A 14,734-nucleotide genomic window follows, 5' to 3' on the forward strand; every position below is an offset into this window, starting at 1 on the left:
TTTAACACATAGATTGGGTTGTTTTAACACAGAGATTGGGTGGTTTTAACAGAGATTGGGTTGTTTTAACACAGAGATTGGGTTGTTTTAACACAGACATTGGGTTGTTTTAACACAGAGATTGGGTTGTTTTAACAGCGATTGGGTTGTTTTAACACAGAGATTGGGTTGTTTTAACACAGAGATTGGGTTGTTTTAACACAGAGATTGGGTTGTTTTAACACAGCGATTGGGTTGTTTTAACACAGAGATTGGGTTGTTTTAACACCGAGATTGGGTGGTTTTAACACAGAGATTGGGTTGTTTTAACACCGAGATTGGGTGGTTTTAACACAGTGATGGGGTGGTTTTAACCCAGAGATTGGGTTGTTTTTAACACAGAGATTGGGTTGTTTTAACACCGAGATTGGGTTGTTTTAACACAGCGATTGGGTTGTTTTAACACAGAGATTGGGTTGTTTTAACACAGCGATTGGGTTGTTTTAACAGAGATTCGGTGGTTTTAACACAGTGATGGGGTGGTTTTAACCCAGAGATTGGGTTGTTTTAACACAGTGATGGGGTGGTTTTAACCCAGAGATTGGGTTGTTTTAACACAGCGATTGGGTTGTTTTAACACAGAGATTGGGTTGTTTTAACACAGAGATTGGGTTGTTTTAACACAGAGATTGGGTTTTAACACAGAGATTGGGTTGTTTTAACACAGGGATTGGGTTGTTTTAACACAGAGATTGGGTTGTTTTAACACAGAGATTGGGTTGTTTTAACACCGAGATTGGGTGGTTTTAACACAGTGATGGGGTTGTTTTAACCCAGAGATTGGGTTGTTTTAACAGAGATTGGGTTGTTTTAACACAGAGATTGGGTTGTTTTAACACCGAGATTGGGTGGTTTTAACCCAGAGATTGGGTTGTTTTAACAGATTGGGTTGTTTTAACACAGAGATTGGGTTGTCTTAACACAGACATTGGGTTGTTTTAACACAGAGATTGGGTTTTAACACAGAGATTGGGTTGTTTTAACACAGAGATTGGGTTGTTTTAACACATAGATTGGGTTGTTTTAACACAGAGATTGGGTGGTTTTAACAGAGATTGGGTTGTTTTAACACAGAGATTGGGTTGTTTTAACACAGACATTGGGTTGTTTTAACACAGAGATTGGGTTGTTTTAACAGCGATTGGGTTGTTTTAACACAGAGATTGGGTTGTTTTAACACAGAGATTGGGTTGTTTTAACACAGAGATTGGGTTGTTTTAACACCGAGATTGGGTGGTTTTAACACAGTGATGGGGTGGTTTTAACCCAGAGATTGGGTTGTTTTTAACACAGAGATTGGGTTGTTTTAACACCGAGATTGGGTGGTTTTAACCCAGAGATTGGGTTGTTTTAACAGAGATTGGGTGGTTTTAACACAGTGATGGGGTGGTTTTAACCCAGAGATTGGGTTGTTTTAACACAGTGATGGGGTGGTTTTAACCCAGAGATTGGGTTGTTTTAACACAGCGATTGGGTTGTTTTAACACAGAGATTGGGTTGTTTTAACACAGAGATTGGGTTGTTTTAACACAGAGATTGGGTTTTAACACAGAGATTGGGTTGTTTTAACACAGAGATTGGGTTGTTTTAACACAGAGATTGGGTTGTTTTAACACCGAGATTGGGTGGTTTTAACACAGTGATGGGGTTGTTTTAACCCAGAGATTGGGTTGTTTTAACAGAGATTGGGTTGTTTTAACACAGAGATTGGGTTGTTTTAACACCGAGATTGGGTGGTTTTAACCCAGAGATTGGGTTGTTTTAACAGAGATTGGGTTGTTTTAACACAGAGATTGGGTTGTTTTAACACCGAGATTGGGTGGTTTTAACACAGAGATTGGGTTGTTTTAACAGAGATTGGGTGGTTTTAACACAGTGATGGGGTGGTTTTAACCCAGAGATTGGGTTGTTTTAACACAGTGATGGGGTGGTTTTAACCCAGAGATTGGGTTGTTTTAACACAGCGATTGGGTTGTTTTAACACAGCGATTGGGTTGTTTTAACACAGAGATTGGGTTGTTTTAACACAGCGATTGGGTTGTTTTAACACAGAGATTGGGTTGTTTTAACACAGAGATTGGGTTGTTTTAACACAGAGATTGGGTTGTTTTAACACAGAGATTGGGTTGTTTTAACACAGAGATTGGGTTGTTTTAACACAGAGATTGGGTTGTTTTAACACCGAGATTGGGTGGTTTTAACACAGTGATGGGGTGGTTTTAACCCAGAGATTGGGTTGTTTTTAACACAGAGATTGGGTTGTTTTAACACCGAGATTGGGTTGTTTTAACACAGCGATTGGGTTGTTTTAACACAGAGATTGGGTTGTTTTAACACAGCGATTGGGTTGTTTTAACAGAGATTCGGTGGTTTTAACACAGTGATGGGGTGGTTTTAACCCAGAGATTGGGTTGTTTTAACACAGTGATGGGGTGGTTTTAACCCAGAGATTGGGTTGTTTTAACACAGCGATTGGGTTGTTTTAACACAGAGATTGGGTTGTTTTAACACAGAGATTGGGTTGTTTTAACACAGAGATTGGGTTTTAACACAGAGATTGGGTTGTTTTAACACAGAGATTGGGTTGTTTTAACACAGAGATTGGGTTGTTTTAACACAGAGATTGGGTTGTTTTAACACCGAGATTGGGTGGTTTTAACACAGTGATGGGGTTGTTTTAACCCAGAGATTGGGTTGTTTTAACAGAGATTGGGTTGTTTTAACACAGAGATTGGGTTGTTTTAACACCGAGATTGGGTGGTTTTAACCCAGAGATTGGGTTGTTTTAACAGATTGGGTTGTTTTAACACAGAGATTGGGTTGTCTTAACACAGACATTGGGTTGTTTTAACACAGAGATTGGGTTTTAACACAGAGATTGGGTTGTTTTAACACAGAGATTGGGTTGTTTTAACACATAGATTGGGTTGTTTTAACACAGAGATTGGGTGGTTTTAACAGAGATTGGGTTGTTTTAACACAGAGATTGGGTTGTTTTAACACAGACATTGGGTTGTTTTAACACAGAGATTGGGTTGTTTTAACAGCGATTGGGTTGTTTTAACACAGAGATTGGGTTGTTTTAACACAGAGATTGGGTTGTTTTAACACAGAGATTGGGTTGTTTTAACACCGAGATTGGGTGGTTTTAACACAGTGATGGGGTGGTTTTAACCCAGAGATTGGGTTGTTTTTAACACAGAGATTGGGTTGTTTTAACACCGAGATTGGGTGGTTTTAACCCAGAGATTGGGTTGTTTTAACAGAGATTGGGTGGTTTTAACACAGTGATGGGGTGGTTTTAACCCAGAGATTGGGTTGTTTTAACACAGTGATGGGGTGGTTTTAACCCAGAGATTGGGTTGTTTTAACACAGCGATTGGGTTGTTTTAACACAGAGATTGGGTTGTTTTAACACAGAGATTGGGTTTTAACACAGAGATTGGGTTGTTTTAACACAGAGATTGGGTTGTTTTAACACAGAGATTGGGTTGTTTTAACACCGAGATTGGGTGGTTTTAACACAGTGATGGGGTTGTTTTAACCCAGAGATTGGGTTGTTTTAACAGAGATTGGGTTGTTTTAACACAGAGATTGGGTTGTTTTAACACCGAGATTGGGTGGTTTTAACCCAGAGATTGGGTTGTTTTAACAGAGATTGGGTTGTTTTAACACAGAGATTGGGTTGTTTTAACACCGAGATTGGGTGGTTTTAACACAGAGATTGGGTTGTTTTAACAGAGATTGGGTGGTTTTAACACAGTGATGGGGTGGTTTTAACCCAGAGATTGGGTTGTTTTAACACAGTGATGGGGTGGTTTTAACCCAGAGATTGGGTTGTTTTAACACAGCGATTGGGTTGTTTTAACACAGAGATTGGGTTGTTTTAACACAGAGATTGGGTTGTTTTAACACAGAGATTGGGTTTTAACACAGAGATTGGGTTGTTTTAACACAGAGATTGGGTTGTTTTAACACAGAGATTGGGTTGTTTTAACACCGAGATTGGGTGGTTTTAACACAGTGATGGGGTTGTTTTAACCCAGAGATTGGGTTGTTTTAACAGAGATTGGGTTGTTTTAACACAGAGATTGGGTTGTTTTAACACCGAGATTGGGTGGTTTTAACCCAGAGATTGGGTTGTTTTAACAGAGATTGGGTTGTTTTAACACAGAGATTGGGTTGTTTTAACACCGAGATTGGGTGGTTTTAACACAGAGATTGGGTTGTTTTAACAGAGATTGGGTGGTTTTAACACAGTGATGGGGTGGTTTTAACCCAGAGATTGGGTTGTTTTAACACAGTGATGGGGTGGTTTTAACCCAGAGATTGGGTTGTTTTAACACAGAGATTGGGTGGTTTTAACACAGAGATTGGGTTGTTTTAACACAGAGATTGGGTTGTTTTAACAGAGAATGGGTTGTTTTAACACAGAGATTGGGTTGTTTTAACTCATAGATTGGGTTGTTTTAACACAGAGATTGGGTGGTTTTAACAGAGATTGGGTTGTTTTAACACCGAGATTGGGTTGTTTTAACAGAGATTGGGTTGTTTTAACACAGAGATTGGGTTGTTTTAACACAGAGATTGGGTGGTTTTAACAGAGATTGGGTTGTTTTAACACAGAGATTGGGTGGTTTTAACAGAGATTGGGTTGTTTTAACACCGAGATTGGGTTGTTTTAACACAGAGATTGGGTTGTTTTAACAGAGATTGGGTTGTTTTAACACAGAGATTGGGTTGTCTTAACACAGACATTGGGTTGTTTTAACACAGAGATTGGGTTTTAACACAGAGATTGGGTTTTAACACAGAGATTGGGTTGTTTTAACACAGAGATTGGGTTGTTTTAACACATAGATTGGGTTGTTTTAACACAGAGATTGGGTTGTTTTAACACAGAGATTGGGTTGTTTTAACACAGAGATTGGGTTGTTTTAACACAGCGATTGGGTGGTTTTAACACAGAGATTGGGTGGTTTTAACACAGCGATTGGGTGGTTTTAACACAGAGATTGGGTTGTTTTAACACAGCGATTGGGTGGTTTTAACACAGAGATTGGGTTGTTTTAACACAGAGATTGGGTTGTTTTAACACAGCGATTGGGTGGTTTTAACACAGAGATTGGGTTGTTTTAACACAGCGATTGGGTGGTTTTAACACAGAGATTGGGTGGTTTTAACACAGCGATTGGGTGGTTTTAACACAGAGATTGGGTTGTTTTAACACAGCGATTGGGTGGTTTTAACACAGAGATTGGGTTGTTTTAACACAGAGATTGGGTTGTTTTAACACAGCGATTGGGTGGTTTTAACACAGAGATTGGGTTGTTTTAACACAGCGATTGGGTTGTTTTAACACAGAGATTGGGTTGTTTTAACACAAAGATTGGGTTGTTTTAACACAGCGATTGGGTTGTTTTAACACAGCGATTGGGTTGTTTTAACACAGAGATTGGGTTGTTTTAACACAGCGATTGGGTTGTTTTAACACAGAGATTGGGTTGTTTTAACACAGCGCTTGGGTGGTTTTAACACAGAGATTGGGTTGTTTAAACACAGAGATTGGGTTGTTTTAACACAGAGATTGGGTTGTTTTAACACAGAGATTGGGTTGTTTTAACACAGCGATTGGGTTGTTTTAACACAGCGATTGGGTTGTTTTAACACAGAGATTGGGTTGTTTTAACACAGCGATTGGGTTGTTTTAACACAGAGATTGGGTTGTTTTAACACAGAGATTGGGTTGTTTTAACACAGCGATTGGGTGGTTTTAACACAGAGATTGGGTTGTTTTAACACAGCGATTGGGTTGTTTTAACACAGCGATTGGGTTGTTTTAACACAGCGATTGGGTTGTTTTAACACAAAGATTGGGTTGTTTTAACACAGAGATTGGGTTGTTTTAACACAGCGATTGGGTTGTTTTAACACAGCGATTGGGTTGTTTTAACACAGAGATTGGGTGGTTTTAACACAGAGATTGGGTGGTTTTAACACAGAGATTGGGTGGTTTTAACACAGCGATTGGGTGGTTTTAACTTAGAGATTGGGTTGTTTTAACACAGAGATTGGGTTGTTTTAACACAGCGATTGGGTTGTTTTAACACAGCGATTGGGTTGTTTTAACACAGCGATTGGGTGGTTTTAACACAGAGATTGGGTTGTTTTAACACAGAGATTGGGTTGTTTTAACACAGCGATTGGGTGGTTTTAACACTGAGATTGGGTTGTTTTAACACAGCGATTGGGTTGTTTTAACATAGAGATTGGGTGGTTTTAACACAGAGATTGGGTGGTTTTAACACAGCGATTGGGTGGTTTTAACACAGAGATTGGGTTGTTTTAACACAGCGATTGGGTGGTTTTAACACAGAGATTGGGTTGTTTTAACACAGAGATTGGGTTGTTTTAACACAGCGATTGGGTGGTTTTAACACAGAGATTGGGTTGTTTTAACACAGCGATTGGGTGGTTTTAACACAGAGATTGGGTGGTTTTAACACAGCGATTGGGTGGTTTTAACACAGAGATTGGGTTGTTTTAACACAGCGATTGGGTGGTTTTAACACAGAGATTGGGTTGTTTTAACACAGAGATTGGGTTGTTTTAACACAGCGATTGGGTGGTTTTAACACAGAGATTGGGTTGTTTTAACACAGCGATTGGGTTGTTTTAACACAGAGATTGGGTTGTTTTAACACAAAGATTGGGTTGTTTTAACACAGCGATTGGGTTGTTTTAACACAGCGATTGGGTTGTTTTAACACAGAGATTGGGTTGTTTTAACACAGCGATTGGGTTGTTTTAACACAGAGATTGGGTTGTTTTAACACAGCGCTTGGGTGGTTTTAACACAGAGATTGGGTTGTTTAAACACAGAGATTGGGTTGTTTTAACACAGAGATTGGGTTGTTTTAACACAGAGATTGGGTTGTTTTAACACAGCGATTGGGTTGTTTTAACACAGCGATTGGGTTGTTTTAACACAGAGATTGGGTTGTTTTAACACAGCGATTGGGTTGTTTTAACACAGAGATTGGGTTGTTTTAACACAGAGATTGGGTTGTTTTAACACAGCGATTGGGTGGTTTTAACACAGAGATTGGGTTGTTTTAACACAGCGATTGGGTTGTTTTAACACAGCGATTGGGTTGTTTTAACACAGCGATTGGGTTGTTTTAACACAAAGATTGGGTTGTTTTAACACAGAGATTGGGTTGTTTTAACACAGCGATTGGGTTGTTTTAACACAGCGATTGGGTTGTTTTAACACAGAGATTGGGTGGTTTTAACACAGAGATTGGGTGGTTTTAACACAGAGATTGGGTGGTTTTAACACAGCGATTGGGTGGTTTTAACTTAGAGATTGGGTTGTTTTAACACAGAGATTGGGTTGTTTTAACACAGCGATTGGGTTGTTTTAACACAGCGATTGGGTTGTTTTAACACAGCGATTGGGTGGTTTTAACACAGAGATTGGGTTGTTTTAACACAGAGATTGGGTTGTTTTAACACAGCGATTGGGTGGTTTTAACACTGAGATTGGGTTGTTTTAACACAGCGATTGGGTTGTTTTAACATAGAGATTGGGTTGTTTTAACACAGTGATTGGGTTGTTTTAACACAGCGATTGGGTTGTTTTAACACAGAGATTGGGTTGTTTTAACACAGAGATTGGGTTGTTTTAACACAGCGATTGGGTGGTTTTAACACAGAGATTGGGTTGTTTTAACACAGCGATTGGGTTGTTTTAACACAGAGATTGGGTTGTTTTAACACAGAGATTGGGTTGTTTTAACACAGAGATTGAACACAGCCTTCCCTGAAGAGCTGAAGCTGTTAGAGCTGCAAAGGGTGGGCGACTCCATATTAAACCCTACGGATTAAGAATTGGATGGCATTAAAGCAGGAGGCGTCACAACACTTCTGGTGAGATAGTGTATGAGCAAACTTGGTCATAACTCTCAGATGGCATGATGATGATAACCTGGAAAAAATGAAATGATTAAAGACAATGAATACTCTGTTTCCTCTCCTGCAGCGCCATCTAATAATAAGGCTGATAATGTGAGTGAAGGTAAGTTCAGTTTTATTAATACACTTTACACACGTAACTGATGATGGACTGGTCGCATAAATATCAGATGTATGATGTCTGGCTCAGGGTGATATCAGTCCTGTGTTCATCATAGTAGAGGAACCTACACTGTTAAATAAAGTGGAAAGATTGTAATATTTTGGACTACATAGCACAATGTCTCTATTAATAAAACACAATTCTAATGAAATATTGTTAAAAGATTAACAAAGGCAGACGATGACAAAACAAACTCTATTCAGGGGTGCCTCAGGGCTCAGTGCTGGGACCTCTCCTCTTCTCCATTTACACTACATCACTGGGACCCTGGCCACCCCATGTTTAAAAGTCTAGTATGCATAATGCATAAATGTAATGTAAATGTATTCATATTTAAGTATAGCACAATTCATACACAAATATGATTCAGTGCTTCATTAATATGGAATATAATAATTTAAGTTATACTATACATGATATACAACCTCTGGTCGGCTCCTTCACAGTCAAAAGTGAGCGAAGCCTTAAAATGTAACTTTTTTTAAAATTATTATTATTATATAGACATGACATTAATATGACATACTAAGTGATAATTATGGGATAGAAAGTCAAAATATGACACAAATTTATGATGAAATTCAGACTCAATCACAGGAAAAGTCAACATTATGACATAAAACAATATGACATAAAAAGTCATAATTATAACATAAAAACCATAAATATGACATAAAAAGTAAAATGAAAAGTCAAAATTATGACAAAAATTCATAAAATTACAACAACAAAAAAGTGTGTGGGTGGGTGTTATTGGCGCTGGAGTTACTTTCGCTTCCGAGCGCATTTTTTTCCCCTGTGAGAGTGTGTGTGTGTGTGTGTGTCAGTGAGTGAAAGTGGGCGGATGTACACACACACACACACACACACACACACACACACACTCTCCGACAGCTCAAGTGTAGAGCTAACCCCTGAGTAGAGCGGCGCTGAATGAAGAGCTGCGGGATGATGGACGGCTCCTCCGGAACCCGATCGGTCCGGCTCAGAGGACTCTCCGTCGCGCTCATGCTCTTATCGACGTGCGCGTACACTGGTGAGTGGGCAAAATATGACGCAAATTTATAGTCAAAATTATGAGATAAAAAGTCATAAATATGACAAACAGTCGACATTATGACATAACTAAACAATTATGACACCACAAATATATGCCTAAATATGACATAAAGGGATAAAAAAAATCGACATTGTGACAAACATAAATATGACATAAAACTTTGACATTATGACATAAAAAGCCACAATTATGACATACTAAGTGACATGCTAATTCATAATTATGACATAAAAAGGATAAATATGGGGCAAAAAGTCAAAATATGACAAAAAATCAATTGTGACATCAAAAGTCTTATGACACAAAAAACAAATAAGACATAAAACGCTGTCCATAAAGTCCTAATTATGAAAAAAATCGACATTATGACATAAAACATAAATATGACATAAAAGGGATAGTTATGAGATGAAAGTCAAAATATGACGACAGCTCAATTGTGACATCAAAAGCAAACATGACATAAAAATTGATAATTATGAAAAAAAAATTATGACAAAATATGACAAAATTTGGACATTATGACAAAAATGACATAAAAGGGATAATTATGACATGAAAAGTTAAAATATGACAAACTTATGGTGAAATTGAGAGTCATAATTATGAGACGAAAAGTCATGACAAACAGTCGACATTATGGGATAAAAAGTCAAAATATGACATTTTGACATCAATTGTGACATCAAAAGTCTTATGACATAAAAAACAAATAAAACATAAAAGGGATAATTATGAAAAAAAATCGTCATTTTGACAAACATAAATATGACATAAAAGGGATAATTATGAGATGAAAGTCAAAATATGACAAACTCAATTGTGACATCAAAAGTCTTATGACATAAAAAAACAAACATGACATAAAAAGTTATACATAAAAAGTCATTATTATGAAAAAAATCGACATTATGACAAAAAACATAAATATGATATACAAATGGATAATAATGAGAGGAAAAGTCAAAATATGACGATAACTCACATGTGACATCGAAAGTCTTATGACAAAAACGCTATCCATAAAAGTCATAATTATGAAAAAAAAAATCGACATTATGACATAAAACATAAATATGGATAAATATCTGGTGTGTGTGGAGTGGAGATCACATGTTCATAAGCAATATCACATGAGCAAAAGTGCCCCGAATATCAAATTTGATATTGATTTTATACAATAATTTAATAAACAATAAAAAAAGCCACTAAAATGAATGGGGAAAAAAACAAGATATGCTGCAAAAACAAGTCTCAGTATAAGTTCTTGTTTTTAATATTCATAACATAAGCTGTTTTGATATTTTATACAACAAGGCTATCAGGGAACACATTTTAGACTCAATATTGTTTGCTTTTCCTCTATTTTGCCACTGAAATAGTTCTGAACAGTACAGCCACATCAGAGATAAAGTAATGGTAGTCTCAATGCATGCAATGTTTTAGTCCGTCTTTGTAGTTTTAGTTATTAACGATAATAACCCATAACCGAACGCAGACGCACTGACCTGTGACCTGCAGATAGATGATGTCGTGTCCCAGCTCACAGTTATGAACAAGCGTTCTTCCGCTAACGTTAATGGAACGCTCGTTCAATGTATTCAAAACTTTTTCTGTTACTTGTTTTTGTTTTTTGAATACATTTTTATGTGGTGATTTTAACTTTTATTTGACATGGCAAAAAGTTATACATAAAAAGTCATAATTATGACTTATGGATAGTGTTTTTTATGTCATAAGGCTTTTGATGTCACAATTGAGTTTGTCATATTTTGACTTTTTATCCCATAATTATCCCTTTGTATGTCATATTTATGTTTTTTGTCATAATGTCGATTTTTTTTCATAATAATGACTTTTTATGTATAACTTTTTATGTCATGTTTGTTTTTTTATGTCATAAGACTTTTGATGTCACAATTGAGTTTGTCATATTTTGACTTTCATCTCATAACTATCCCTTTTATGTCATATTTATTTTTGTCAAAATGTCGATTTTTTTTCTCATAAATATCCATTTTTATGTCTTATTTGTTTTTATATCATAAGACTTTTGATGTCACATTTGAGTTATCGTCATATTTTGACTTTTCATCTCATAATTATCCCTTTGTATGTCATATTTATGTTTGTAATGTCATAATTATGAATTAGCATGTCACTTAGTATGCCATAATTGTGGCTTTTTATGTCAATATCAACTTTTTGTCATATTCATGTTTTATGTTCATAATGTCGATTTTTTTCTTCATAATTATGACTTTTTATGGATAGCGTTTTGTGTCATGTTTGTTTTTTTATGTCATAAGACTTTTGATGTCACAATTGAGTTTGTCATATTTTGACTTTTTATCCCATAATGTCGACTGTTTGTCATAGTTATGACTTTTCGTCTCATAATTCAATTAATTCAAGCACTTGGAAAAAGTGTGTGTGAGTGTTCAGACAGGCATATGTGGTTTATGATGCCACTTCCTTCCTGATCTAAGTAACTGTTGATGCATAGTTTTTATGGAAACAGATGAATGATATTCCATGTTAAGATCATGAAAGTTTCAGGATAACAAGAGGAATTGACACCAATTACCACACATGTCCATGGTTTGCAGTGTGTGTGTGTGTGTGTGTGTTTTCACTACTCTCTGCTCCTAATGTGTGTGCACATATTCTGAGTATGGGTTATCATACTTCATGTCGCTTCACTGTGTCTCTTGTGATTGTGGAAACTCATCACTAGTGATTGAGTTCAGATTGTGGCTCAAGTGAGATGAGTGAGATTCCACTTAAAGGGATAGTTCACCCAAAAAGTACAATTCTCTCATTGATTCCTCTCCCTCATGTCGTTACAAACCTTCGTTCATCTTTGGAGCAAAACGTTTTTTTAACAACATCTTATGCTGCGTTCACACCATACGTGAATAGAGCGTCAGGAGCGAGTGATTTCCATGTTAATCAATGGAAAGTGTTTGACGAGCGTCTGGAGGTCCTGCGGCGCGATGGACGTGAATCGACCGTCTTGCGCGATACGTGCGAATGATTTTATTTGGTGCTTTTTGTGCATTCACGCCTTTGAAGTGAATTCGCGTCTGACGCCCGAGTTGAAAAGTCTGAACTTTGCCCCACATAATTTAAAAATACTACTGTTATTGTGTCACAGAGTGTAGTTTTAAAGGAACACTCCACCGTTTTTAGAAATAGGGCTTATTCAACATCTTTCCTACATTTAGATATGTGGGCAAATGCATTTTTGTCTCAGTGCATGCATTGTTTTAGTTTGGCTGGGTCGCCGCTAGCTTAGCTTAGCAGGGACTTCGTTAGGCCTATTTTAGGGGGGCTGAAGCTACCCCAAAATTTTCCTAAGCCCCCCTAAATGATAATAAGAACAACAATAACAATTTGATTTATCAATAACCTCATTCATATTTAGACACAACAAATGATATATATCCAGCTACATAAAAATAGCCGAAAAGTCGGAAGTTGGACAGAAGTACAAAGAGTCGTTGTGCCATCAAGATGATGCACCGTGTCTCGTTGCTGTGAACTGTGGCGCTTTCAGTGCGTTGCAGACCGGAGCGCTACTGCAACTAACTGGAGGATTCATCTCGTCTCGTCGTTACCAAGGTTATAACCGTTAACGAAAATGAACGAAAACTAGGTGGGTTGTCGTTAACTGAAATAAAAATAAAAACGAGGCATTACAAAAAAACGTTAACTAACCAAATCTGTAATGTGTTTGGCAAAACTAAAATAAAATTATAGATTAAATGTACTTAGTTTTCGTCTTTATCAATGTCTTTCATAGAGCAAATAACGTTCAGATGCATTTCCATTCCCGCACGCTCTCTCTCTCTCACACACACACACACACACACACACACCGCCGTCTTCATGAAAACGAGTGTTCGACGTCGAAAGCAAGTTCGCGAAAGGTTGGTATCTCGTGAACACCTTTACACAATCACACATTAAAAAGTTATATAAAAATAGTTTTAATTCAGAATATAATGTTGTCAGTGTGTCAATGTTGACCCGAGAAGCGATTGCTACTTGAGAAAGTTAACTAGTCGCAAGTTTGAGGTAAAATGCACTTCAAAACACTATAGAAGCTGTGATTAAAATATTAAATAATGTTATGTCATTAGGCTATTGTATAGGGTAAATTTAGTATAGGGTGGGGAAATTGTACAGAGTGTAAAATTTTACATCTGTAGCCCATAGGTTTAGCTCAATTTAGGTTTAGCTGTACTTGTATTTTAGCTCAAAAATGGGTTGAATACATGCGGTTCTGTGTAATTAAATAGTATTCTGTGGACAACTTATCTTATATAGAGAGGGATGGTATGCTATTAGATGTGAGTGCAAAGATTTTGCAAACGCAAGTTACAAATACCCTGAGGGCTAAGCCCCCCCTGTCTTCCAATCATATGACGTCCCTGTAGCTTAGCATAATGAATGGAATCCTATGTTGCCAGCTAGCATGTCCCGAGTAAAAGTGATCCCAAAAAAAAAACCACTTCTTGTGGCCTGCGTATTGTAACAACATTGAGTATCGGGGAATAATTAATTCAAATGGTATAAATATTCATGAGTCTATGAATATGATTTGCTTGTTGTACAGACAAATATTAACGTATAAAGGAACCTTTAATCATGTAAAAGTAACCTTTATCCAAATTGATTTCTTTATCAATTATCAATCATACAAACCTTAAGAAACATTAATCTGCTTGATCAGGACAAATAATATTTCCTATGTTTGTACAATTTGTATTACTGAAGTAGTAATACAGCAAAATCAAGCTTAAATGGGTAGCTAAAATCTTACGTCTCATTGACTTCGATCTTTGTGAGCAAAACAATACGGATTCATTTCAATGAAATGATTGGGTTTCAATAAAACAACTAAAGTATACAGAGCTACGATTCACACAGGGGTAAATATGCATATATATGTAGGAGAAAACAAACAATATGCTACAAACAAGGAAAAATCAAACTTAGCGAATAATATAAAGGGGGAGAGAAAGAGAGAGTGAAAAAAAGGATGGCTACTAGTAGCTTTCCCAATGTGAATTTGCCGGTTGATAACAGACCCACTACAGAGCGTCCGGTGAGAGACGTTTAACACAGAAGATCAGGTATACGGGAATAACCCATTTATTGTCACCACAACTCAGTACACTGAATAAATCTTCTTTGCATGTGTGTGTGGTTTTCTACAATTAAAAGATAAAAGAGAAATAAGTACAAAATAACAAATAACCGTAGTCACAATAAATATAAGCACAGTAATCTCCACAAGGAATATCTAACTACAATGATTAATACAGTAAATATGAAGAACAAATGTGCCATTATATAGGGAAAATGCATCGCTACAAATTACTAATATGGTGCAGTTGAAATACGACACCTTTTAGCGCTGAATACAGAGACGGAGCCGCTCTGTCTAGCACAGTAGTGCGCATGCGCTTAACGAGTGCTTTAACTCT

At 36.9% G+C, this 14,734-nt stretch overlaps 1 protein-coding gene across 1 annotated transcript in view; it reads left to right on the plus strand.

Moving 5' to 3' along the window:
- The first annotated feature begins 8,958 nt into the window (after positions 1 to 8,958).
- Positions 8,959 to 14,734, plus strand: part of LOC307123506 (uncharacterized protein) — a 38,287-nt gene continuing 32,511 nt past the window's right edge. The window contains exon 1 of the mRNA XM_079812053.1: positions 8,959 to 9,215. Within this exon, the coding sequence (XP_079668179.1) occupies positions 9,113 to 9,215 (103 nt within the window). The 5' untranslated portion in view covers positions 8,959 to 9,112. The remainder of the gene's footprint in view (positions 9,216 to 14,734) is intronic.

This window comes from Gobio gobio, assembly GCF_949357685.1.
Source record: "Gobio gobio genome assembly, chromosome: 3".
NCBI classification, from domain to species: Eukaryota; Metazoa; Chordata; class Actinopteri; order Cypriniformes; family Gobionidae; genus Gobio; species Gobio gobio.